Source organism: Myotis myotis, unplaced genomic scaffold (genome assembly GCF_014108235.1).
Source record: "Myotis myotis isolate mMyoMyo1 unplaced genomic scaffold, mMyoMyo1.p scaffold_m19_p_12, whole genome shotgun sequence".
NCBI classification, from domain to species: domain Eukaryota; kingdom Metazoa; phylum Chordata; class Mammalia; order Chiroptera; family Vespertilionidae; genus Myotis; species Myotis myotis.
This window is the reverse complement of record NW_023416316.1, coordinates 3,655,967-3,683,016: the sequence shown is the minus strand read 5'-3', so window position 1 is coordinate 3,683,016 and position 27,050 is coordinate 3,655,967. Positions and strand designations below refer to the sequence as shown.

General features: G+C 46.1%; 1 protein-coding gene across 4 annotated transcripts in view; it reads left to right on the top strand.

Annotated features, from left to right (window-relative positions):
- Positions 1-27,050, top strand: part of NUP188 (nucleoporin 188) — a 48,455-nt gene that overhangs the window by 14,296 nt on the left and 7,109 nt on the right. The window contains exons 13-45 of one of the 4 annotated variants that reach the window (XM_036329409.1): positions 685-774; positions 4,471-4,536; positions 5,687-5,806; positions 6,372-6,498; positions 8,380-8,532; positions 8,737-8,863; positions 9,069-9,156; positions 9,246-9,322; positions 10,043-10,157; positions 11,912-12,032; positions 12,154-12,217; positions 12,984-13,112; positions 13,692-13,831; positions 14,634-14,740; positions 15,781-15,987; positions 16,092-16,261; positions 16,880-16,949; positions 17,323-17,390; positions 17,814-18,009; positions 19,640-19,717; positions 20,034-20,119; positions 20,357-20,502; positions 20,777-20,958; positions 22,509-22,712; positions 22,877-22,969; positions 23,407-23,565; positions 24,114-24,251; positions 24,795-24,869; positions 24,969-25,199; positions 25,326-25,457; positions 25,721-25,794; positions 25,925-26,054; positions 26,162-26,746. In XM_036329409.1, coding sequence (XP_036185302.1) covers positions 685-774; positions 4,471-4,536; positions 5,687-5,806; positions 6,372-6,498; positions 8,380-8,532; positions 8,737-8,863; positions 9,069-9,156; positions 9,246-9,322; positions 10,043-10,157; positions 11,912-12,032; positions 12,154-12,217; positions 12,984-13,112; positions 13,692-13,831; positions 14,634-14,740; positions 15,781-15,987; positions 16,092-16,261; positions 16,880-16,949; positions 17,323-17,390; positions 17,814-18,009; positions 19,640-19,717; positions 20,034-20,119; positions 20,357-20,502; positions 20,777-20,958; positions 22,509-22,712; positions 22,877-22,969; positions 23,407-23,565; positions 24,114-24,251; positions 24,795-24,869; positions 24,969-25,199; positions 25,326-25,457; positions 25,721-25,794; positions 25,925-26,054; positions 26,162-26,338 — 4,140 coding nt within the window. In that variant the 3' untranslated portion in view covers positions 26,339-26,746. Of the gene's footprint in view, positions 1-684; positions 775-4,470; positions 4,537-5,686; positions 5,807-6,371; positions 6,499-8,379; positions 8,533-8,736; positions 8,864-9,068; positions 9,157-9,245; positions 9,323-10,042; positions 10,158-11,911; positions 12,033-12,153; positions 12,218-12,983; positions 13,113-13,691; positions 13,832-14,633; positions 14,741-15,780; positions 15,988-16,091; positions 16,262-16,879; positions 16,950-17,322; positions 17,391-17,813; positions 18,010-19,639; positions 19,718-20,033; positions 20,120-20,356; positions 20,503-20,776; positions 20,959-22,508; positions 22,713-22,876; positions 22,970-23,406; positions 23,566-24,113; positions 24,252-24,794; positions 24,870-24,968; positions 25,200-25,325; positions 25,458-25,720; positions 25,795-25,924; positions 26,055-26,161; positions 26,747-27,050 lie in introns of those variants that run through there. The other 3 variants (XM_036329406.1, XM_036329407.1, XM_036329408.1) reach the window with 3 other exon arrangements.

The window sequence follows — 27,050 nt, the reverse complement described above, 5'->3', positions numbered from 1 at the left end:
AGGATGAACTAGAAATTCTCTTGAGTCTTGTGTTGAGGCTTAATTTGTATGGCACTGTTTAGTCAACTTGTTTTGACATGCTGAAATGAAACCTCAGCCAACGGGCCCCACTTGTTGGCACTGTTTGATTTATCTTGGTGACAGTTCAGGCAGCTGCAGAGTTCATATTAGCACATACAAGCTATCCTTTTTGTAGACCAGATGTGATTTTCTTCCCCATGGAAACTTTGATCATTTTGAAAATGATTCTCTTTTGATCTTTTTCTTATAATATTTTTTAGAAATGTTTTTTATCGATTTTAGAAAGAGGAAGGGAGAGGGATAGAGAGAGAGACACATCGATGAGAGAATCATCAGTTGGCTGCCTCCTGCACACCCCCTACTGGGGATTGAGCCCGAAATCCAGGCATGTGCCCTGACCGGGAATGGAACTAGCAACCTCTTGGTTTATGGGTCAATCAATGTTCAACCACTAAGCCACACCGGCTGGGGTCTTGTAATATTTTTGGTTCCTGCTTTCTCTTCCTTTGTCTTCCTGATCTTGGGACTAAATTAGGGAAATTATGAAGCCTCAGTTTCCCTTCCCATTTTTTCACAGGGACTATATTCATGTGATAGGATTATGCTGAATCTGGGAAAGAGTTGAGTTATTCAGATTATTCACTGACTCCTTTGCCATTACAGTGCACCACCAGCACCGCATGCATGTGTGTCTATGGACTCCTTTCTTTCGTGCTGACCTCGCTGGAGCTACACACACTGGGCAATCAGCAGGTCAGTGTCTGGCTTTTGTGAGGCTGTCTGCACTGCCCAGCTTTGCAATCATATCCCCAAGATGTCACTTTGGAGCTGATAAAACACACACCCATGTATCTCAGGTGTATTGCTATTTGTTTTCACTCATTGTGTTATATACATGATACATATTAATGATACAGAAATCAGAAGGTGCCGATAAAAAGAAACAAGTGTAATCCTACCACACAGGATAACCTATTAACTTTTTATTGGGTTTCCTTCAAAATATTTTCTGCTTACATATGTAAAAACAGAATAATTCTTCTCTAGAAATGGAATCACAATGTATAAACTGTTTGGTAATCTCATTTTTTTTTACTCTAGTGCATCTGTCCTAAACATCTGTGGGTGCTAATAAATATTCTTTTGCAGTATTTTTAAAAAAAAAGAAACATTTCAAACTTATACTAAAGTAGAAAAAATTGTATAATGAACCGTCCTGATCCCATCACCAGCTTCACAGCTGGTATATTCATTTTCGCCCCTGCCCTTCTTGATTATTTTGAAGCAAATTCAGACATCATTTCATTTCATGAATATTTTAGTAAACCTTCACAATCATTATTATATCTAAAAACAATATCTATATATATCAAATCAGGAATCAAATTTCTAATTATCTTATCTCATAAATTTGTCATAAGTTTGTTTGGAAAAGAATCTAAATAAGCAAGGTCTACACATTATTAGTTGATAAAACTGTCAAATTTCTTTTAGTCTGGAATTGTGTGGTCTGCTATGGTAGCCAGAGCCACATCATTGTCTAGTTCCATTAGTTCTCTAGGGTTTACAAAACGGCACTGCCCCAATTCTGTCTTTCCTCGTGTGTTTAGTGGTTGGAACATTGGTGTTTTTTTTTGTTTTTTTGGGTTTTTTTTGAACATTGTTATAAAAAAGAAATTGGTTTCACAATGTATGCAAATAGTGAATTATTATGTACACCTGAAACTAATGTAATGTATGTCAGTTATACCTCGGCTTAAGATTTTTTTTTGCTCTCTCTAACTATTTGATACTCTGCTTTTACTGTATTTCCTTTTTCCCTAGCATTCTCCAAAGGTGGTCAGTGAGGGTTTTAAATTTTTACATATCAGTGTGAACTCATGATAAACACATTAGCTTTGTTTTAATTAATCCATTGGAGTTATTCTTATGCTCAGATTGGCCCATCTTTGGTCAGTAAAAACTTTTTTAGATTAGCTTCTGGATCTGTTTCACATATTTTAATAGCTCTGTTGCTTTCTGGCCTGACAACTGTTGCAGGATTGTCTTACATGATTCCTGCCCCACACCTGGAATCTGCCATTACTCCAACGAGTCTTGAAGTAGGTTTTTATGGCGAAGTCATTGTATTCATTTTTAATAACTAGGGACTTGTTATGGAAATTAAAGAAATTAATTTGATGAAAGTGTTTTATCATTGGAGAGAGAAACATTTGATGTTAATTGAAAGAATCAATTTCCAAAGCTCTAGGCAGTGGTTCTCAACCTTCCTAATGCCGCGACCCTTTAATACAGTTCTTCATGTTGTGGTGACCCCCAACCATAAAATTATTTTCGTTGCTACTTCATAACTGTAATTTTGCTACTGTTATGAATCGTAATGTAAATATCTGATATGCAGGATGTATTTTCATTGTTCGCGACCCACAGGTTGAGAACTGCTGTGAGGCTTAGAACAAGGTTTGCATCTTTTCCAAAATTCTGGTCACATTTGGATTCTTTTATACCCCTGGAGGATTGGTATTAACATACTAGGATTGCAAGATACCTAGTATTTGGATTTTTAAAAAATATATTTTATTGATTTTTTTTAAGAGAAGGAAGGGGGCCCTAACCGGTTTGGCTCAGTGGATAGAGCGTAGGCCTGCGGACTGAAGGGTCCCAGGTTCGATTCCGGTCAAGGGCATGTACCTAGGTTGGGTGCACATCCCCAATAGGGGGTGTGCAGGAGGCAGCTGGTCGATGTTTCTCTCTCATCAATGTTTCTAACTCTCTATCCCTCTCCTTTCCTCTCTGTAAAAAATCAATAAAATATATTTTAAAAAAAAAAAAGGAAGGGGGAGGGAGGGAGAGACATTGATTTTTATTCCGCTTATGTATTCATGGGTCAATTCTTATATATGCTCTGGCTGGAGATTGAACCTGCAACCTTAGCATATCAGGATGACATTCTAACAAACTGAGTTACCCAGTCAGTGCAAAAAAATTTTTTTGTAGGATTTGATTAGATTCCCAGTGTGTGCCAAACCCTGTGCTAGGTGCTGAGGATAGATAGATAGATAAATAAATAATCAATCAATCAATCAATCAATCAATCAGTCAATCCATCTGTCCCTAGCCAGTTTGGCTCAGGGTTAGAGCATCGACCCTCAGACTGAAGGGTCCTGGGTTTGATCCAGTCAAGGGCACATACGTTTGTTGCAGGCTCCATATTCGCCCTGGTTGTGGTGCATGCAGGAGGCAACAAATTGATGTGTCTCTGACATCGATGGTTCTCTTCTTTCTCTCTCTCTCTCCATCCCTTCCACTCTGCTAAAAATCAGTGGGAAAAATATCCTTGGGTGAGGATAAACAAACAAAATTCAAAGGCATTATTCTTGTTCTCTAGAACAGTTTAGCTGATCCTAGTTATAGCTCACATTTACATGGCATTTGAAAATATACAGTTCACTTCCCTGTACATTCTCATTTAATCCTTACGACAATACTGTGAAGCAGAGAATATTGTCACCATTTTACAGATAAAGAATTTGAAGTTCAGAGAATTTGCCTAAAAGCATACAACAGATATTATATATACCCTAGATGGGCTGTAATCTTACTTTTTAAACCCAGAGTTCTTTTTGACATACTAAATGAGGTATTATTGGTGTGTGTTTTATATATATATATATTTAAGTCCTGACCTGAGGATATTTTTCCATTGATTTTAGAATGGAAGAGAGAGGGAAAGACAGAAATATTAATGTGAGAGAAACACATTGATTTAAAAAATATATATATATTTTATTGATTTTTTACAGAGAGGAAGGGAGAGGGATAGAGAGTTAGAAACATCAAGGAGAGAGAACATTGATCAGCTGCCTCCTGCACACCCCCTACTGGGGATGTGCCCGCAGCCAAGGTACATGCCCCTGACTGGAATCAAACCCGGGTCCCTTCAGTCCGCAGGCCGACTCTCTATCCACTGATCCAAACTAGTCAGGGTTGAGAGAAACACATGGATTGGTTGCCTCCTGCAGGGGCCCTGACCAGGGCGTAGGCCAGGGAGGAGCCTGCAATCTAGGTATGTGACCTTGACCGGAATTGAACCTGGGACCCTTTGGTTCACAGGTGACGATCTATCCACTGAGCAGAACTGGCTAGGACTAAAATATGTTTTTATTGATTTCAGAGAGGGAGAGAGACAGAAACATCAATGATGAGAGAGAATCATTGATCGGCTGCCTCCTGCACGTCCCCCACTGGGGATCAAGCCCACAACCCGGGCATGTGCCCTGACCAGGAATCGAACCGTAAACTCCTGGTTCATAGTTGATGTTCAACCACTGAGCCATGCCAGTCAGGCTCATTGGTATTTTTATTTCAACAGAATTTAGTAAAAAAAAAAAAAAGATAGACTGGTTCACCTAGGGAAAATAAGCCATTTTCTCTCCCTTATCCCAACAGGATATAATTGACACAGCATGTGAAGTCTTGGCAGACCCTTCTCTTCCAGAATTATTCTGGGGAACAGTAAGTATGCCACTGGGAGTCATGCTATGATACTCTCTGTAACAAAAGAATTGATTAAGCACTTTGTGAAAAGTGTTATACTAAGCATTTATGTCCATTTTCTTATTTAATCTTTAAAAAAACCTATGAAGTCGATAGTATTATCTCCATTTGGCATATGAGGAAAGGTGATGCCCAGGGATGGGAGGTGACTTGTCCAAGGCCAACCAGCTAGACATCCAGGGTCGGGATCGAGTTCTGTCTGACAAGTCTGTAGTCTACACTGTTAACCAGTGTGCTGTCTGTCCTACCTACTGAGTCTTTTTTCACATTGGGAGTCGCAAGCACCAGTATTGCTGTAACTTTTTTTGGAGAATTATTATGAGTTTATTTGAGTCAAACTGAAGACACACCAAGGAACAAGATCTCAAATGCTCTCATTGCTGTAATCTTTTTTAAAGATATTTTATTGATTTTTAGAGAGAGAGGGAGAGAGAGAAACATCAATGTGAGCAAAACATCGATTGCCTGAGAGAGAGAGAGAGAGAGAGAGAGAGAGAGAGAGAGAAACATCGATGTGAGCAAATCATTGATTGCCTGCACATCCCTTACTGGGGATTGATCCTGGAACCTGGGCATGTGCCCTGACCAGAACTCAAACTGTGACCTCCTGGTTCATAGGTCAACACTCAATCACGGAGCCACACAGGCTGGGTACCAGTACTTAGTCTTAGCATTGGCAACAGCCTCAAGCCTCAAGGTCCAGCTGATGAATAAATTCGTACTTATTTTTTGGCCTGACCAGTCTCCTTGTATATTTTGTTCTTTTTTTCCTCATATGCCATTTAAGTCTTACAGAATCACAGTGTTTCTGGGAGAAATAATACTTACATTGAGGCGCTGTTGCATGTATATGGTGGCTAAATGCTGACAAATAGTTGGGTGTTTTTCACTTTAGTGGAAACATGTCATGCAAAGGTGAACGATGTTGTCTTTCTCTAGAGAAGATGGCCGGAAGAGGTCACTGGAGGCAGTAGTCTCTTTTCAGGTCCTAACCGAGTCAATTGTCGGTAGCCTTTTTTAGTGGAAATATGGAAGTTTTAAATTACTAGAGAGAGAGGGTAATTTGTAGGTAATGTTAAGGTCAGTGATTTCTCCCCTTTCACCATAGGAGCCAACCTCTGGTCTTGGGATCATTCTGGACAGTGTATGTGGAATGTTTCCCCATCTCCTCTCCCCACTCCTACAATTGCTACGGGCCCTCGTATCAGGGAAGTCTACTGCCAAAAAGGTAGGCTGTTCAGTTAGATGCCTAAAGAGAGTGGGAGATGGTTTTTAGGAATCTTTGCTGCTTTCCGCATCGAAATCCCATTGCCATGGCAAGAATTAGTCTGAAGTTGAATGAAAATACCTAAGATAGTGCCTCAGTTCTATAAAATTAAATAAAAATGTTTTCATTAAGTACCTTACAGTAGGTACTGTAGGAATAAGACAGAATATAAAGTTCCTTAATATCAATTGGAAGAGAAGAGTAGAATAAGAAATAAATAGCTAATAAAGCCAGGTGATGTCTAGTAAATGTCATTTGAGTAGTACAGACCATACTGCTCAGGTGAGGCAACTATCTGTGGAGGGGGGAGGGGAGAGGACCTTGAGTTGAAGATGAAAGAATGGTGAAGATTTGGCAAGGAGTGCAGAGGCAGTTCCAGGAGAGTTATAGTGGGCTTGTAAGAAGTTTGAGAGTCTACACATATACAGTCTGGCTAGAAGAGCAGAAGGGCAGATGTGGAACCCCTCACATGTGCCCCAGCTAAATGTGTGGCTGTTTGTTTGTTTTTTTTCCTGCGTGTTGGCAGGTATATAGTTTCTTGGATAAAATGTCTTTCTACAATGAGCTTTATAAGCATAAGCCCCATGATGTGGTCTCCCATGAAGATGGAACTCTCTGGCGGAGGCAAACACCCAAACTCCTTTACCCACTTGGTAAGATGAAGAGACCTTGGTTTAGTAACCTCTTTCTCTTTCCTTTTTTTTTTTTTTTTTAAATTTACTAATTTTTAGAGAGAGAAAGGAGAGGAGGGGAGAGAGAGAGAAATGCACCTCGACTGCAACATGCATTAAAAAATCATGCATAAAAAAATCATGCATAAAAAAATCATGCATAAAAAAATCATAATGCATGTTCATTGTAACAAGGTAAAAAATGCAGAGATACATTTTTAAAAGTTTCTCTCCAGAACTTCCTCCATTAGAGAATCAATGTTAAGAGTTTACCATGGCATGACTGGTTTGGCTCAGTGGATAGAGCGTCGGCCTGTGGACTGAAAGGTCCAAGGTTCGATTCCAGTCAAGGGCATGTACCTTGGTTGCGGGCACATACCCAATAGGAGGTGTGCAGGAGGCAGCTGATCGATGTTTCTCTCTCATCGATGCTTCTAACTCTATCTCTCTCCCTTCCTCTCTGTAAAATATCAATAAAAAAAATATATTTTAAAAAAAAGCGTTTACCATGTCCTCTTACATGTTTCTGTATACTTACAAATTCATTCTGCAAGCTGATCTTATTACAGATGGATCTGACTTTTTTTTAGTAACTACATAATCTTTTATTTATTTATTTATTTACTTATTTTTTATTGCTTACAGTATTACAAAGGGTATTACATATGTGTCCTTTTTTTCCCCCCGCCGTTGACAATCCCCTGGCCTCCCCTACTCCCCAGTGTCTTATGTCTATTTACATAATTATTCTTTATGTTCCATAACTTTTTATTTTTCTCCTAAAGGACATTTAGATTGTGTCAGGTTTTTGCCACCAAAAACAATGCTGCATTTGGTACATAAATCTTAATAAACTGGTGCTTTTATTTTTAGTACATAGACTACCTTGGGATTGTTGGATAATAGGGTATACACAATAAAAATTTAAGTCCACCAACATATGAAATGGATAAACAAAATGTGTATCTGTGTGTGTGTATTCATATGTATATGTGTGTATGTACACACACACACACACACACACACACACACTGGAATATTATTCAGCCTTAAAAAGGAAGGGAATTCTGACATATGCTGTAACATGGGTGAGCCTAGAAGACATGCAAACTGAATGAGACAGTCACAAAAGGGCAAATATATGATTCAACTCATATGAGATACTTCTAATAGTGAAATTCATTCAGACAGAAAATAGAATGGTGGGTGATGGGTTGAGGGATGGGGGGATAGGGAATTATCAGTTAATGGGGACAGTTTCAGTTTTGCAAGATGAAAAAAGTTCTGGAGATGAATGGTGGTGATGGTTGCACAACAGTGTGAATGTACTTAATGCCACTGGACTATTCACTTCAAATGGTTAAAACGGTAAATTTTATGTTATATATATATTTTACCACAGTTTAAAAAATAATTTAAAAGTTTTGAATACACAGTGCCAAATTGTAAGAAAAGGTACCGATTTATTTTCCTGCTGGCAGTCCAGTACGTAAGAGTGACCAGTTAAAACTTGTAAGCTTATGTGTCTTCCAGGTGCTCAAAGGAGCAAAATATAGAAGGAATAGCCTTGCTCTTCTAACCCTGGCACCACCACCAACTTAGCCAGTGACCTACGGTGCCATGAGGTGGTCTCCCACAGTCATGTGAATGTAATACCACTCTGTGCACTCCGCTGTTTTTAGGCGCCTGGAAAGACTCACTTCCCCAAATGAAAAGAGGCTTTTTTCTTTTTAATGGAAAAATGTGTAGCAATGTTAGATACTAGGAAGAGAGCCTATGTGATTAAAGATTGGTGTCTGATATAGGAGGTACCTCTTCCTGTTGTGTCCTCAGGTATTAGACTAATTTCTCTTCCTTCCTTAGGGGGTCAGACCAACCTTCGCATACCTCAAGGCACCGTGGGCCAAGTAATGCTGGACGATAGGGCTTACCTGGTACGCTGGGAGTACTCGTATAGCAGCTGGACCCTCTTTACCTGTGAGATTGAAATGCTGCTTCATGTTGTTTCCACTGCAGGTGAGGGCAGCTTTGGGAGACACTGTTATAGGGCAGAAAAATGGACATGCCTAGAGGATTTGGAGGATAGGCAGAGAATTTCAAAACCAAATTCAGAATCATCCAGGTTATGATTAGTGTTATTTGTTCCCTGGGTCTCAGAGATTATTCAGTGATCTTAAAGGAATTGTTTCCCGTAAGGTCACAGGCTTCCTTTTCCCTCAGATGTGATTCAGCACTGTCAGCGGGTCAAACCCATCATTGATCTGGTCCATAAGGTCATCAGTACAGATCTTTCGATAGCAGACTGTCTCCTGCCCATCACCTCCCGCATCTACATGCTGCTGCAGCGGTGAGTGTTTGCTCACCCCCGTGGGGTTCAAGTCCACACACGTTTGTCTGTGGGAAGCTCTGGTGTGATAACTGTTCCCAGCTGAGTGCTGTTTTCTTTCAACATCCTTTCTGAGAGGAGGGACTTGGGAAGAGAGAACTGGAGAATATTTGTGATGGAGCAGGATGTATGACTCATTTTACTGAGTATAGTGTTCTCCAACCAGGTTAACAACAGTGATCTCCCCCCCTGTGGATGTCATTGCTTCTTGTGTCAATTGTTTGACCGTTTTGGCTGCCCGGAACCCCGCAAAGGTATGATACTGAGTCTTCAGAGCAATCCCAAAATATTGCACTTGGTACTTGAGAACACAGGGACATGGACTCTTCTTTTTCCTTCTCAGGTCTGGACTGATCTTCGTCACACAGGCTTTTTACCATTCATGGCCCACCAGGTCTCCAACATGAGTCAGATGATTAGGTGAGCCAGGTCTTAGGGTGGGCAGAGTGTGTTCCCTGTGAGCACCACGGACATACCAGGTCCAGGCTAGCTTCATTAGTTTTAAGGAAGCTTCTCTGTGCCTATTTGCTCCTTGGCTCTTCAGCCCTCTGGAAATAGGAGGGATGGATAAGGACGAGGCATCGGAGACACTGGGCCTTGGGGCACAGAGGCTCCTCTTCTCTGAGGCAGCACTGAGGCCTTGCAGTCTGTAAAGCCAGAGAGAGAGATTTCTCATTCAGCAGCAGCCACCTTAGTTCATGGGAATTAACTTTACAGCCTGGAGAATCCAGGGCTATCCGGATCAAGAGGCTTGGCTTCCCTTTCTTAAGCCGAAATCATTCTGTACTTTTCCTTGTTTCGTGGATATTCCAGCTCTCCTATAGACCAGTTATTAACGCAGAGATCCATCTTACTACCTGAGCATTCTCTCCTTGCTCTCTCTTGCTTATAAGACAATCATGTTTTCCTGATGTTTATTTGATTTTTCACTTTAAACCTCTTAGCGTTGTATATCAATAAAACATGCTCTGAATGTTTATCCTGGGTATAAAATTGCCAAACGTGATTAATTCCTTGCGGAGCTTTCCTGTTTTACGCCCAAGCTATATAACAATGATAAGAATGTTTTGTGATTACAGTGTCTTGCAATCTTGAAATCTCCCCGTCATTATTCCCCTCTGCCTCTCTGTCTTTCGCCAGTGCGGAGGGGATGAGTGCTGGAGGGTACGGAAACCTCCTGATGAATAGTGAACAGCCCCAGGGCGAGTATGGGGTCACTGTTGCCTTTCTCCGGTTGATCACCACTCTTGTCAAGGTAAAATCTGGTCAGATAGAATCATCTGGAATAATTTCCCTGCCCCTGCTACTTGTCTGCAGGCAGAACAGTTGGCTTGAAGTTATGGTGGTAGTAGTTTGTGTGTACTGAGTATTTACTGTGTGCCAGATTCTATAGTAGGTGCTTTATCTAAATTATTTAATCCTCAAAACAGGTTGGTGTAATGCACTGAGTGTCAAGCTATTTTGACTGTAGCCCAAGGTACTATGTCTATTTTATATCACGTTCCAGTAAATCCATGTGTATATATATGTACTCCTAAAACAAGTTTCACAATATGACACTGTTTATTTTTAATATCTTTTTAGTATCTTTTTAGTATTTCAGAGAGGAAGGAAGGAAGGAGAGAGAGACAGAAACATCAATGATGAGAGAGAAAATCACTGATCGGCTGCCTCCTGCATGTCCCCCACTAGGGATCAAGCCCACAACCTAGGCATGTGCCCTGACCGAGAATTGAACCTCGACCTCTTGGTTCATAGGTTGATGCTCAGTCACACCAGCCACGCTCACAATATGACACTACTCTTACTACACAAGATTCACTTTGATATTTTCTAAGACGGTGATCTCACAATCCACTAATGCAGTGATTTTCAACTAGTGTGCTACGTACGACACCGGTGGGCCGCAAGAATTTTAAGACATGTAATATCTATTTAGTTGGGGGCACTGACTCTTTTCCCTTAGATTGTCAAGTGAATGACAATAGCCAACACAACAGTAGCCATCCAGTATGAATCAAAATTATATTGGACTCATTGCACTACAGTGTTCTGATGTTTCTTTTTTTTCCATTTAGTTTTTTTGTCAGAATGGCAAAAAATATATTTTTTGATGTGCTGCAGAATTTTAGTAATTTGTGTATGCCATGAAATGAAAAAAGCTGAAAATGCTGCACTAATGGATGACAACTCAGTTGGAAAAATACTGGTATAGCATGGATTTTGGAGTCAGAGTTAGGTTTACATTTTAGGTTGACCACTTACTGGCTGCATAAGCTGGGGCAAGTATAGAATTTCTCCATTTCTGTAAAATAGGAATGATCAGTGGTCTCCACCTCATGGAGTTGTTGAGAGGGCCGTATGTAAAAAGCACTTGGCACACTTCCTGCCTGTCGGACTCAGTCAGTGAATGCTTCAAAAGATAGTTACAGTCCTTTATAGATTAAGATAGGGATGTAAATATAGATATTAAATATAAAGAATCCCCATTTTAACTCATTTTCTATTTATATGTTTTTAATCTTTATTGTTGAAAGTATTAGAGATGTCCCCCAAATCCCCATTTTAAAAATAAGGTAGCTGATGTTAACAAGTAATATTAGGACAAAGAATATTATCAGATCTCCTTTCTGGTATTCCAGTGACGGAGTGACATAGAGGTTGGGGGGATGCTGGTGATAACCACAATGAGATGAGCATTCTCCATTATGGACAGTCCCATAGCCTTTATGTTTAAGGTCCCTCCTTTCTGACCAGATTGAGCCTTTGTCTCTCTCTTTCATGCAGGTGCCTCTTGTGACAGAGTCACGTCGTCTTTTTAGTCCTTTTCTCTATTCTGGAGAATCGTACAGCTTGGACTCGTTACACTAGAATGTTCTGATTTTTTTTCACCACTAATGACTCAGGTTACCCAGATTTCCTTTGGACGTATGGTTTTGAAGTTAAATCTCCGTTAATTAAGTTATTTTCCTTAAATAGCATAAGTCCTCTCACTACGGTGTATTGTAGGGACAGCTTGGTAGTACCCAGAGCCAAGGACTGGTGCCCTGCATCATGTTTGTGCTGAAGGAGATGCTTCCCAGCTACCACAAGTGGCGCTACAACTCCCACGGTGTGAGAGAGCAGATCGGTAAGGAAAGTGTGGGCAGGGAAGGTCTGCGGAGTTTTTGGCTCCCTGGAGATCTTTCTCTTTGGGGGGAAAGCGTCATCACACAAGGCCACATCATTCCTATGTCTTTTCTGGAGTCTAGGTTGCCTAATCCTGGAGCTGATTCATGCGATACTGAACCTGTGCCATGAGACAGACCACAGCAGGTATGAGGGGTGATTGCTAGAGCTTGGTGGTCTTGGATGCGGCCAGTCACCAGGGGAAGCGTGGGCTTCTGCTGTGCAGAGCCGGCTCAGCCTTCCACAGGCTGAGCCCAGAACCATCTCTTGAGCTTCTGATTTGTTTTTCACTGGACTGTTCACTCTTTCTTCCTGTTGAGAGAGAACAAATGAATTGGGAACAAGATTGTTCATAATGATATTGTTACATACACACTTACATCACTTTTTTTTCTTTTTAAATATTTATTGTTGAAAGTATTACATATGCCCCATTTTTCCCTCATTGCTCATATCACTTTTATGATCTTTCCAGAAGTTATGCATATTCATTGGAAAATACTCAATCAGTGCAAAATGCCCTTTGCAAACCTGTTTTCCAGAGATGACTATTACCTAGTTAGTGTATATTCTTCTAGGTTTCTTCCTCTGCTTATACTAACTGCTCTGTAACTTTATTTCCATGCCACTACATACAGATCTGCCTTGTTTTAATGGTTCCAGGCATTCCAATGTGTGAATTAATCATAATTCATTTCAGTAAACATATCCAATAATTGATGGACATTTAGATTGATTCTCAGGGTGATCTTTAAAATCAAGTCTTTTTAGAGAAAGTGATTAGAGTGACTTCGTCTGGCCAAGAGCTGATCTGTATCACTGATGTCCAGTTGTTTAGGTTTGGACAATTGCTTTTTCTTCCAGTAATAGACTTGGTGGCTCCCTAGTAACTCAGAATGTGTCTGTTTTCCAGCCACACCCCCAGCCTGCAGTCCCTCTGCATCTGTAGCCTGGCCTATACAGAAGCAGGACAGACAGTTATCAATATCATGGGCATCGGCGTGGACACCATCGACATGGTGATGGCTGCTCAGCCCCGCAGGTAGGGCTCCCTCCCCACCTTCCCCCATTTACCTTTATTGTGCCTGCATGTTCTAAGAACTCCAGTTTAAGTTAGCACACAGTAGCTTTTTATTTTATTTTATTTTTTTATATATTTTATTGATTTCAGAGAGGAAGGGAGAGGGAGAGAGAGACAGAAACATCAATGGTGAGAGAGAGTTATTGACTGGCTGCCTCCTGCATACTCCCTCCTGGGGATCGAGCCCTCAACCTGGGCATGTGCCACTGACCGGAATCAAACCCTGGACCCTTCAGTCCACAAGCTGACGCTCTAGCCACTAAGCCAAACCCGTTAGGGCGTGCTGTAGCTTTTTAAAGATAACCTTATTTCTCCGAGGACATGGCCTGTATATAACCTAGTGGTGCTGTATAGACTGGCACGTAGCAAAGGGAGTCGATTGCTCCTCCTGTCTCCTAGTTTGGCCTGGGGCCTCTAGCAGAAGCTATTTGAACTCTGGGATTATGGTTGGTATGGTTGGAATCTAATTCATGAGAGCACATATGTTGTGAATGAAGTCATGTTGCCTGAATCAACTTTGGTTTCCATTTGGCACCCTAGTGATGGGGCAGAGGGCCAGGGGCAGGGCCAGCTGCTGATCAAGACAGTGAAACTGGCATTCTCCATCACCAACAATGTTATTCGGCTGAAACCTCCCTCTAATGTGGTGTCCCCTCTGGAACAGGCTCTCACCCAACATGGTATGTATTTCTCTTCCAGTTAGCCGTGTTTCTGCTCATAAGTACATACTTTTTAGGCTGTGTTTTTAGGGGTCAACGGTATTTTCTGAGTAACTCCTTAAAATTTGGGAATGATCACCAGCTCACAACCTGGACTTAGAAATAAGAGGACTGGATCATATTTCATTTCTCCCTCCTCCTGATGGCCGAATAATTAGAACGCATGTTCAATTAGGCTGCCTTCGTTCAAACTGTGGCTCCAAACTACTGTGTGACCTTAGGCACATTATTAAACATCTCTGCCTTAGGTTTCTTGTCTATAAAGTAGGGACAATAGTAGTGTCTGCCTTATAAGATTGTAATGAAAGACTTGGAAATTCCTGTTTAAATATTGACTGTTATTACTCTTTTATTTTAAATACTCGTTTAATTCTTTGGGACCAGTTTGCTCATTTTCAAGTAGGTATTGGGATAATGTCTCAGACCTATTCTACCTGTATCATATTGGCATTAATATTTTTGCATGTCAGTGCAGTGCTTCAGTGCGATGTCTTTTTCTAGCCTATTTGATCAAAGACTACCTATTTTCTTGAAAATGTATTTCTTTTTACTCTTAATAAATTGCATTGAGCTGTTTGTCCCTAAATCCTGCCTTAGCTACTGAAAAAAAGAGAATGATAGGGCCACCTGGATTCGCTCTGGCCCTCCAGGTACTTGAGAGTAAATTCCCTCACATATGAATGAGCCTTTATGAATAGCACCCTCTCTTAAAAGCTTGAATCAGGCACAGTTGGTGTTTAAAATATTTCCTGTGCTTCTTCAGGTGCCCATGGGAACAACCTCATTGCTGTTCTTGCCAAGTACATCTACCACAAACATGACCCAGCTTTGCCACGTCTGGCCATCCAGCTGCTGAAACGTCTGGCCACGGTAGGATCCCACTTAACCAACCGAAGCCCCAGAAAACTGACTTTGTGTTGGTGATCACTCTTGCCTTCTCCCAAGAGAAGCAGCTAACTTGGACTTCTCTGACTTTTAAAGTGAAGTAGCCACACACACACACACACACACACACACACACACACACGCACCCACACACACACACCCACACACACATTGTGTTTTATGGGGGTATTTTTGTTTCATTACAACAGTCTTATATTCTTATTTTTAAATATTTATTTAAATGATACAGATAAATGTAACAGAAAGTTAAGGTACCTCTGACCCCTCGTTCCAGATCCCCTGTGAGCAGGCTGGTATGCACTGCCCCGGATCTGCCTGTGCTTGTGTAGTAGAGGGTGTGTTGGGTGTGTGCTTTTGCTCTTTTCAGAAGTGGAATTCCCCTACGCATCCTGTTTTGTAACTAGCTCTCTCCACTTCACACCATGTCTTGCAGTCCTCCATGCAGGCACATTGAAGCTACTTCTTTCTCCCTCACGCTTGCCTGGTACGCCATAGAGTGGGTGCACCCTAATTCGTTTGGGCTAGTTTCTGTCATTCACTGCCGTAAACAGTGCTGCAGTAAACATTACCTATAGAACTCTGTAAACTTTTGTTTACAATTTCTAAAACTTAGATAGATGTCAGTGAACATTTAAAATTTTTCAGTCATTTCCATATAGTCCTCCAAAAAGGATTGTAACAGTTTATACTCGTAACACCAAGTCTTGTATCTCTGCCGTATGCTTTCCTGTTTTTTTAAAATCCTTGCTAGTGGGCAAATCCATATTATCTCATGCTTTACTTTGTATTTATTTAATCATGAGAGAGGTTGTGCATCTTTGTCTGTTGATTGCTATTTTTCCTGTGACTGGATGGGCATCTTGTGCTGTAGTTTGGGGTGATGTCCCTTTGACCCAGAGCTGTGTATGCCTGGATATTCTCAGAGTTCTCCAGCACCCTTCTGCAGGAGCCTGTTGGTTTTTCTGGAAGTAGCGCTCTGAGCCTGTGTGTCCCGTCTCCACCAGGTGGCCCCGATGTCAGTGTATGCCTGCTTGGGCAATGATGCGGCTGCCATTCGCGACGCTTTCCTGACACGATTGCAGAGCAAGATTGAGGACATGCGCATCAAAGTCATGATCCTGGAATTCCTCACGGTTGCAGTAGAGACTCAGCCAGGCCTCATTGAGCTGTTTCTGAATCTGGAGGTGAAGGATGGCAGTGATGGCTCCAAGGTGAGCCTGCACCTGGGGCGAAGCTGGGAGGAGGGTGCTGGGCTCTGTGTGCACAATTACTGGTGGTGGCTGTGGCCCTGACCTCTCACCTGCCCCTCTCGTAGGAGTTCAGCCTTGGGGTGTGGAGCTGTCTCCATGCGGTCCTGGAGCTGATTGACTCCCAGCAGCAGGATCGCTACTGGTGCCCGCCCCTGCTGCACCGGGCAGCCATCGCCTTTCTGCATGCCCTGTGGCAGGACCGGCGGGACAGTGCCATGCTGGTTCTCAGGACCAAGTAGGTCTGACTCTTCCAGAGCTCTTGTCCTTGCCTGTGAGACGGGGTAGCAGTAGCTCCTATCTTAGCAATTGGTTGGGAAGGATCCTTGAGCAGATCAGTGCCCGGGTCTCTGAATGGGAGTGTCACTCTTAGCTATTCTTTTTAATGCTGCCACCAGCAGGCGTCATGTTTGCTCTGAGGAAAAGATGTGTTAACGTTAGAGTTCCCGCCTTCTGCCAACCCCAATCCCATTGTTGTTGAGAAACAGCGTGTTCAGATGCGTGTGCCTTGCTTGCGCAGTGAACTGAACGGCACACTGTACGTCTCGGGCCCCGTTTGCACAGAGGGAAGGAGCTTTAACGTGGCTCAGCATGGGCGTCTGTCCTGCTTGCCCTCCCCGCTCTCTGTGGGGCTGTCAGAGACGGACAGTGGCGTGCACCCTGAGAGTTCTTACTGGTCAGCTCGGTGATACACAGTTGTGTTTCTGAAGAGGAAAACCTTTGCATTTCGGTAGGAGCCAGTGACCTGTGAGACACATTAGAAATGAGACTGAAAAACAGGAAGTAACCACGAAAGGGAGCGGGGAAAGGACTGAGAGAGAGAAGGCGTGATTTACAACATGTATTTTCTTTTTAGACCCAAGTTTTGGGAGAATTTAACAAGTCCACTGTTTGGAACCCTCTCTGCTCCCTCAGAAACATCTGAGGTAAGCTGTGGTGAGGTGGACAGGGACTGAGTTCCTGGGAGGAAAGGCTGGGCTGTGGAGACTGAGCTGCAGAAAGGGACGCCTCCCTGAGTAAACAGCCAGCGTGCTTTCTTCAGTAGAAACGTCTTTCTCAGAGAAGCGCTCGCTCCCCCTCCCTTCGATGTCTTGCGTTGGGAAGGAAGGTGGCGTGCCCTGCTCGGTGTTGATGGCTCCGTGGTCTTCTCCATTGACTTGGAGACACTGTGGACCTGACGCGCGTGCTCTTGCAAGTCAGATGCCCATTCGCATGCGATAGGGAATAGGTTCCTTTGTGGGGGACACCAGGGAAGAGGATCGCCTGTGATTGGTGTCTGCTCTGCTCTTCCCTCCACAGCCCAGCATCCTGGAAACCTGTGCCCTGATCATGAAGATAATATGCTTGGAGATATACTATGTAGTTAAGTGAGTCCTTTCCCCTTTTAGAGTTTAATTAAAGGTCTGGGAGGGGGATCACGGTGGCCTACCACTGGGTGCATGGCTGTACAAGCCGAGTCAGGAGAGAACTGTTTGGGGCCATTTATGGAGGGCTACTGAGCTATGTCCCTGGCCAGTCCATTGATGGCATTTATGGTTATCAGAAAGAGTTATTGTGAAGCAGACTCCATTGCTCGGGATTTTATGGAGGAGGGATCCTGGAAAAGGCCTCAGCCTAACCCATTATGTTGAGCAAGAAGCATGAGCCCCACACACTGGAGGGATCTGGAGCTGTCTGCCTTTAGCCCATGTGAGGTTGCTTTCTCTGCCTCAACAAGGGTCTGTGCCCATCACATTCCCATCTCCTTTCTAAAACCTAATGGTAGGTTTTGTGTTTTCTTGACACTCTAGGGGCTCACTAGACCAGTCACTAAAAGATACACTCAAGAAATTTTCCAGTGAGAAACGCTTTGCCTACTGGTCAGGGTATGTCAAGTCCTTGGCGGTTCACACAGCCGACACAGAGGGCAGCAGCTGTACCTCCTTGGTCGAGTATCAGATGCTGGTCTCCGCCTGGAGGATGCTTCTCATTATTGCCACCAGCCACGTAAGAACCTCTTGGGGCGAGTTTTCACAGCAACCATGTGCCAGGGTGCCTAGTAGTTAACAGCCCCTTGGGATGAAGAATGAGTCAGGGTATTTCCCTGAGAGCTAAAATGTAACAGGTTCTGTGTAAAAAAATGGGGGCTAATATGGGGTATTTGATGATATTCGGTCCAACAAGAAACCCTTATGAAAAGTGCAGAGAAGTGATTTGAAATCCCTTCAGTCATTTCATAAAGATTGCTGTAGCTGTCTTTACAGCCTTGCATAGGTCTTGGGGTCCCCTTCATCTACCTCCCTTACACATGCGCTGTCTCATGCTGTGTGCCCTGGGGACAGTAGGTAACATTTGTTGACTCGTGAGGTAGCTGTAACAGATGCAGCAGCAGCCTCTGTCGAGAGCGGTTTGTTTTCACTGGTCCTAGGAACTGCATTCCTGGTCTTAGAAAAAGAACAGAGGCATTGTCTGTACAGGTGTCCCTGAGGATTGGTTTTTAGAGAGTTAACATTTGAGAAGAGGTTGCCTTTTTTGTGGCTGGACACCACCATGCTGTGTAGTAAGGACTGGATGTGGAACTGTTCCTCCTGGGGAGCCTTGACTTCATTAATTGCTTCAGCTTGATAAGTGCCCCTTGTTTCAGGCATACTCTTAACATCTGTGACTTGTTTATTTAGTGCCACACTGCCCATGACCTTGGGCCTTTGCTGTGGCACAGTGGTTGTGGAGCCCTGAGACTGCAGACACACCAAAAGCTCAGCCATCTTTGGGGAATAATGGATTTACCCCTGGGAATAACCTGTGTGTCACCTGCCTTTTAGGCCCTAGCTAGGCAGTAGTTCTTTAATTTTGGAAAATCCCACCATTCTTTTTCCCCTCCTAGGAAACCTATCTGGTTAAGTCCAGGATATTGATGATTCACTTTCATTGAATGGATGTTAGTGGAATGCCTGCCCATGTGCCAGGCACCAGGGCTACAGCAATGAACAAGGCAGATAAAGTCTGAGCTCATGGAGAGTGTCCTGAGAGAGAGGCAAATTGTCAACAAACTCATGAAGAAATACAGTTACAGATTGTGATGATTCGCGTGAAGGAAATACTTAGGAGATTATGGTAGTGAAGCCAAAGTAGGATAGGCATAGTCAGGTGATGACCAGATTGAGGCCTGAAGGTGCGAAGGAGTCTTCCAGGTGGAGAGCCTGTGGAAGCGAGCAGTCTAGGCAGATGGACCCAAGCGCCAGGGTCCAGAAGAGGGAAAGAGCGTGTATGTTCACAGAGGAGGAAGGAGGCCACTGGGGCTAGAACAGAGCGAACACGAGTGGGTGTGATGCAAAAGCAGTTGGCGCAGGTCCCATGGGGCCTCCCAAGCCTTGTTGAGGAGTTTGTCTTTCCAGTGCACTGGGCAGCCTCCACAGGGTCTGAGCAAAGGAAGGATGTCATCAGGAGGAGGGGGTGAGGCTGGGCTTGATTCTGACCTTATCTAAGGGTAGACAGAAACACCAGGGGCCTCCAGCCCCACTTCATTCAGGGAGACAATGACTTCTCAGTGACAATTGCCTGACAGAGGACTCCACATTTCTTGGCTTCTAAAGTCGGGGAAATTTTCCCAACTGACATGTTTTTCTGTCCTTTGCAGGCAGAGATACTGCACCTGACCGACTCTGCAGTGCGTCGCCAGCTCTTTCTTGATGTGCTTGATGGGACCAAAGCGTTAGTAAGTGTGTCTGGGAGATTTCACATTCCTCCCCGGGACAAGGTCTCCGAGGTCAAATAGGAGCTTACGAGTCAGCAGTCTCGCAAGTGGTCAGGTCAAAGGGCTCAGTTGGCCTGGGAGGCCTGATGCTGCGGTGGGAGGCAGAGCTCTGCTGCTGCTGGGCCAGCCCCTAGCCTCTCCCCATGTCCCAGCCCCTGTAGCTCACTGCTCGGAAATAACAGCATGAATCCAAAAGGCACCCTGTGGACGGAGCTGGAATCTTCTGGCTGGACCAGCCCCAGAAAGCCTGACTTGTACCTGTGCTGTCTTACCTCAGCTCCTGGTCCCAGCCTCGGTCAGCTGCCTCCGCCTCGGTTCCATGATGTGCACTCTGCTGCTTGTCCTCCTGCGGCAGTGGAAGAGGTGAGTGCTGAGCGGAGAGGCGGCCTGCGGCCAGGGCTGCCTCCCCGGGGCCTGCTCCATCCTCTTTACTGACCCTTTGCCTTCCTGAAGGGAGAAAACGGGTATGTAATGGGCTAGCTTTCCATCCCGCAACGGGGCTGACCGCCGACTGCCCAGTGGGCATCCTGAGTTGGAGCAAAGGCAGTCGTGGCCTTTCTGTGAGCTGTTTTCCTCCCTCTCGACCCATATTATTTCTAGAGAGTTAGGTCCTGTGGATGAGATGCTGGCACCCTTGACAGAGATCCTGGAGGGAGTGCTGCAGGCAGACCGGCAGCTCATGGAGAAGACCAAGGCCAAGGTGTTCTCGGCATTCATCACTGTGCTGCAGATGAAGGAGATGAGAGGTGAGGGGCAGAGGTGGTGGCGGTAGCGGTCTCCCATCCCTGCTGGCAGCCAGGCTGCTCTGGCGTAGAGCCAGACGTTCCTCCTGTGGGGGTTGAATTTTCAGTCTTGGAACTCTGGTCTTTGGGAAAAGTATTTTTCTTCCCCACCTGTTTCTCCTCCCCTCTCATGGGACAGATAACTCTATTCCCAGCTATCTGCATGGGAAGAAAACTTTGGCGTTCAGTGAGAGGTGGCATGGTGAGTGTGACCGTGTTCTTCCCTGTCGCTTTGCAGTCAGTGACATCCCCCAGTACTCTCAGCTAGTGCTTAACGTCTGTGAAACCCTCCAAGAAGAGGTGATTGCGCTCTTTGACCAGACCCGCCACAGTCTGGCATCAGGCAGCGCCACGGAGGACAAGGACAGCATGGAGACTGATGACTGCTCTCGGCCCCGGCACAAGGACCAGCGTGATGGGGTAAGGGCATGCTGGGAAGCTGTCTGTCCTTTCCACATGCACCCAACAAATATGAACTGCTAGGCCCTACACGTGATTAGTGAACAAGACAGTCACTGCACTTACAGAGTTCAGTCTGGTGAGGAAGTTAACAAATTTCAGACTTTGCAAAGAAGTGTTAGAATTCCATGTGGCAGGTCCAGCAGGGGAGCAATACAGGGAGACTGCGCAGTGTGTGGTTCTCACCGGTCTAGAGACTCAGCGAGAAAGCACCGTTTCAGCAGTGACCTAAAGCAGGCTGTTGTGAGCAGAGAGGAAGTAAGGCCTGCAGAGTTGGGGGCTAGATGACCGGAAGCGTTGCAGGGTTTTTATTCTGGGTCCTCAGTGGAATAAGAACCAGTTTAACAGGCTTGTAAGCAAGGGTGAGAAGTGACGAGATTTATACTCCAGACAGATCACTCTGGATGCAGTAGCAAACTGTTTTTCAAGCTGTGGGTCATGACCTATTGCTGGTTCTTGAAATGAGCTCATTTGGTAAAGACCAGTATTTTTCTTTTTAATGCTATAAAAAAAAATATTAGCGTGCTTTACGGGATATAAGGTAAGAATAGTATTCAATGGAAATATATAAGAATGTGTATACTAGGACACAGTCTTAAGGTATTTATTATTGCAGTCATAAAAAATGTTAGAGCCCTGACCGGTGTGGCTCAGTGGATAGAGCGTCGGCCTGCGGACTGAAGAGTCTCAGGTTCGATTCCGGCCAGGGGCATGGACCTTGGTTGCAGGCACATCCAGGTGGAGGGTGTGCAGGAGGCGGCTGATCGATGTTTCTCTCTCATTGATGTTTCTAACTCTCTATCCCTCTCCCTTCCTCTCTGTGAAAAATCAATAAAATATATTTTAAAAAAAAATGTTAGAGCCCTGACTGGTTTGGCTCAGTGGATAGAGCGTCGGCCTGCGGACTGAAGAGTCTCAGGTTCGATTCCGGCCAGGGGCATGGACCTTGGTTGCGGGCACATTCCCAGTGGGGGGTGTGCAGGAGGCAGCTGATCCATGTTTCTCTCTCATCGATGTTTCTAACTCTCTATTCCTCTCTGTAAAAAATCAATAAAAATAAAAATATATTTTTAAAAAATGTTTGAAAAGCCGCTGGTAGAAGAATTGTTTTGGGAGGGTCCAGAGAGGAGGAAGAAAGGCCACTTAGGGGGTGACTGCAATAGTGCAGAAAGGGGTCACTTTGACTCTGTATGCTACCAGAGTCGGGTGGAGTGGGCAGATGTAGGACAGGAAGTAGCACCAACACAGGTGATGGCAGTGTGGGCGATGGGGGAAGAAGTCATTGGTAGTTCTGTTAGTCTAGGGATGGCTTATTAGTGTGGGTGGGGTTGCGAGTCTCTGAGAGGTGGGTGAGGGAGCAGAGCAGGGTTGATAGAAATTCTGAATTGTGTTCCAGTCCAGCTTGCTTAAGAGATGTATGATCAGGTGCAGGCTGGCTGTCCTCTCCTCCTCCTCTTCCTTCCCCTGCACTGCTTCCTTCTCTTCTGCTCATCTTTACCTCTGGGCCCCAGCAGGTGTGTGTCCTGGGCCTGCACCTGGCCAAGGAGCTGTGTGAGGTAGATGAGGATGGTGACTCATGGCTGCAGGTGACCCGCAGGCTCCCCATACTGCCAACCCTCTTTACCACCCTGGAGGTGAGCCTTCGCATGAAGCAAAACCTGCATTTCACCGAGGCAGCGTTGCACCTGCTCCTCACCCTGGCTCGCACCCAGCAGGTAGGCGGCAAGCACGAGGCAGAAAGGAGCCTCCTTGTTTGTGCTGAGTGGGTTCTGGCACTGTCTCTGTCTCCCAGAAGCTCTGGCCTACTCAGAGCTCCCCTCGCCCTGGGGGGTTGGCTGCAGGGACAGGTCCCATCTCATTCCATGTCGTTCTCTCCCAGGGAGCCGCAGCAGTGGCTGGAGCCGGCATCACCCAGAGCATCTGTTTGCCCCTCCTGAGTGTGTACCAGCTCAGCACCAATGGCACGGTGCAGGTGAGTTCCAATGGCCTGGCAGCCATTGCCCAGACTGCACTTCCGGGGAAGAGCACACTTGCAGCCCCTTCACTGGCCCCAGAAGTTGCTCTCTTTAGTTGTTTAGGTACTTACTGTACTGATGGGCCAGAATCCTCCCACCCACGCTCATTGCCTGCAAGAGAAGCTCACACAGCTAGTTAGTGGCAGACCCAAGTCTAGAACCCAGGATTCTTGTATTTCTGCTTAGTGCTCTTTCTTTGTCACTGCTGGCCTCAGGCTCTCTCTGGTCCTGCTGAGAGAGGCAGTGACCAGGCAGTGACCATGCCCATTCCAGAGGTTTCCTTTTCTAAGCAACCAGACTGCCTTAGCATCTATGCTGCATTGAGGCCCTGCTGTACCTGTCAGCCAGATTCCTTGGACCCATGTCCTGATTTTGTCTTTCATTTGTGTCTTAGACACCTAGCACCTCTCGGAAATCCCTCGATGCCCCCTCTTGGCCAGGGGTCTATCGCCTGTCCATGTCTTTAATGGAACGGCTCCTCAAAACTCTGCGCTACAACTTCCTGACCGAGGCTCTGGACTTCGTGGGTGTTCACCAGGAGCGGACCTTACAAGTGAGAAGCTGCCAGGCAATGAGGTTTGGGAGTTACTGGGGTCTGGGCCATTCAGGGCTTGAGGCTTGGTAATTAAGGAGCATCATTTCCCCATTTCTTAAAAAAAAAAAAAAAAAAGTATTGACTTTTATTAGAAAGAGGAAGGGAGAGGGATAGAGGGATAGAATCATCGATGAGAGAAATATCGATCGGCTGCCTCCCGTATGCCACACCACTGGGGATCGAGCCTGCAACCGGGGCATGTGCCCTAACCAGGAATGAACCATGACCTCCTGATTCATAGGTCAATACTCAACCACAGAGCCACAGCGGCCGGGCCAGTTCTGTGCTCTGAGGACTGCTGGCTGATTGGCCAACTCATGTAGCTGCTCTGCCAAGTGAAACACAGTTTGGGATCATCTCAGACAGAACCTGTTGTCGGAACACCAAACCACCTGTTGTACTGCCATTTCAGTTTGTGTGCCCAGAACCTGTCCTCCCCACAGGAGGGCAGGGCAGGTGTGTCAGATCCCTGATTCACCCCATCCTTCCTTCCTCTCCCCTCCCAGTGCCTCAACGCGGTGAGGACGGTGCAGAGTCTGGCGTGCCTGGAGGAGGCAGACCACACGGTGGGCTTCATTCTGCAGCTCTCCAGCTTCATGAAGGAGTGGCATTTCCACCTGCCTCAGCTCCTGCGAGATGTGCAGGTGGGACTCAGGCACAGGTTCTTGGAGGGGCCTGGGGACAAGGCGTGATGGGCACTCTCCTGGCGCCTCCAGGGACTTTGGCTTAGGGAGCACAAGATCTGGTTTCCTGTTGCTTTCTCTGGAGCTAAATGTTTCCCTCCCGGCATATGGCAGCCTTGTAGGTTAAAAGCCCGGGCTTTAGCGGTCAGACCCTTTAGAAACAGGTCTGAAGCTGGGACCAGCCAGAGAGCAGGGCAGGGAAAGAACAGACTCTGGAGTCTGACAGGCAGGTGTCTGTCTGTGCTGGTTGTGACCTTGGCCAAATCCCTTCACCTCTCTCTCAGCCTTTTTCTGCTTCTGTAAAAGGGGGAAATGATCCCACCTTATGTACTGACTGAGGACTGATGCTGTCCCTGGGAAACCATCCCGGCGAGAGTGGGCCCAGAGTGCAGGTGCTCCGTGATTTGGGAGCACAGTGCTCTGTAGAGACCTGTGTGGTTGATCTAGTCAGTTGGCTGGGGCTGCTGCCAGGAGAAGGCCCTCAGCGTCCCATGTTTGCCACAGGTCAACCTGGGTTACCTGTGCCAGGCCTGCACCTCCCTCCTGCACAGCCGGAAGATGCTACAGCACTACCTGCAGGTACCCGCCCCCGCCCCTAACCCCACCCCCATCCCCCATGGCTGCCTGGAGTGCCTCACCCCAGCTTCTGTGCTCCACCTCCACTTCTGTCTCCTCCAGAACAAAAATGGGGATGGTGGCCCCTCAGCTGTTGCACCCCGAGTTCAGCGGCCACCCACAGCTGCTCCTGCTGCCCCCTCCTCTTCCTCCAAGCAGCCCACTGCTGACACAGAGGCTTCGGAGCAGCGAGCCTTACATGTGGTCCAGTATGGCCTCCTCAAGATCCTCAGCAGGACTTTGGCGGCCCTGCGCCACTTCACCCCGGACGTCTGCCAGATCCTGTTGGATCAGGTACCAGTGCCATCTGTGCTGCGCCACCAGCCTCCCACCGTGATCTGAAGGCTTGGCTGTGCCCTGCTCTCGAGAGCTGTCTGGGGTCCTAGCTGGGCCCTAGAATGCTCTGGTCTTGCCTTGCAGTCCCTGGACCTTGCTGAATACAACTTCCTGTTTGCCCTGAGCTTCACCACGCCCACCTTTGACTCTGAAGTGGCCCCCTCCTTTGGGACCCTTCTGGCCACAGTGAATGTGGCCCTAAACATGCTCGGAGAGGTGAGTTTGGTGCTGGCCCCTTCACCCAAATCTTCCTCCCAGTTTACCACTTCCTACCCTTGACCTTGGCACGTTTACCTAGCCTTCCCCTTCCAAGCTGGTTCCTCCTCATGACAGGAGTATGATGGAGCCTAACTGTTGAGAATTATCGTGAGGTTTAACTGATGTAACCGGTAAGGCAGGACCTGCCACAGAGGAAGCTCCCAGAGTTGAAGCTGTCACTGTGCCCTGGGTTTTTTTAACCCTTGTTTCTCTTCCTCCAGCTGGATAAGAAAAAGGAGCCCCTCACTCAGGCTGTGGGGCTCAGCACACAGGCAGAAGGGACCAGAACACTGAAGTAAGAAAGCCCTTCTAGAGTTTGGTCTGGGGTTGGAGCAGACACGGGCTGGCTATTCTCTTAGCTCAGTGGCCCACCTAGCACCTGCCAGCTTGGCCCTCTACACAGTGCCAACCCTGCCTTGTCCCAGGTCCCTCCTGATGTTTACCATGGAGAACTGCTTCTACCTGCTCATCTCCCAGGCAATGCGTTACCTTAGGGACCCAGCTGTGCACTCCCGGGACAAACAGCGGATGAAACAGGAGCTCAGCTCAGAGTTGGTGAGAAGGGATCGAAGGTCCTGACTGGAGGGGGCAGAGCTGGTGGGGAAAATCCAGCCCGCGGGTGGGGGTTGCTGGGCCTCATCAGGCTCCTTTTTCTCTCGTAGAGCACGCTGCTCTCCAGCCTCTCGCGCTACTTCCGCAGGGGAGCCCCCAGCTCCCCTGCTGCTGGCATCCTCCTCTCGCCTCAGGGCAAGTCCACCTCTCTTTCCAAGGCCAGCCCTGAGAGTCAGGAGCCTCTGATCCAGCTAGTACAGGCCTTTGTCCGGCACGTGCAAAGATAGGGCAGTGGCATGCTGCCCGCCTGCCATTCTCCGCCAGCCTGCACAGCAGCTGATGGGGCCGTCTGGGACTGAGCTGCTCCTGTCACCCTCTCCCCAGAGTAGCCACAACTCCAACCACCCGCACACTGGCATTATTTTTATAATAGATCGAAAGGTCAGCAGCAGGGGTAGGAGCCACAAGTCTGCTGTGCTCCCCCCTCACCTTCCAAGTGCCCCAGAGGGGTATTCCTTTCCTTTAAGCATTCCCCAGAGCACTTGACCCCGGCCAGGGGAGATGGGAGCCAGTGTCATGTGTAGCCAGGAAAGGCTGTATGCACGGGTTTTAAAATGTTTTCCACACTCTGTTGTTGCAGTTTTTGGTAATACTGTGGTCTATTTATACAAATATTAAAATACTGTTTATAGACAGCTGTGTAATGTGTGCCTTCAAAGTCCAGGAATGGCTAGGCAGCTCTCAGTGCATGGAACAGGGGCCCAGGAGTGGAGGGGAGGCTTGGGGAGGGCAAGTTGATTAGTGGTTGACTCACTAACATCCCTCCATTACATTAATGTTCAAGGGGGAGGGGTGCAGTGTGGACACTTAGATTTTCCCTTCCTTGGCCTGCCTGGTCTTGTCCCCGCACCCCTGCCACACACACTTCCAGTTACCAGCTGGCTGAGCTTATCACTGGGTGTAGCCTTTCTTGAAGCTCTGCTCCTTCCTATTTATAGC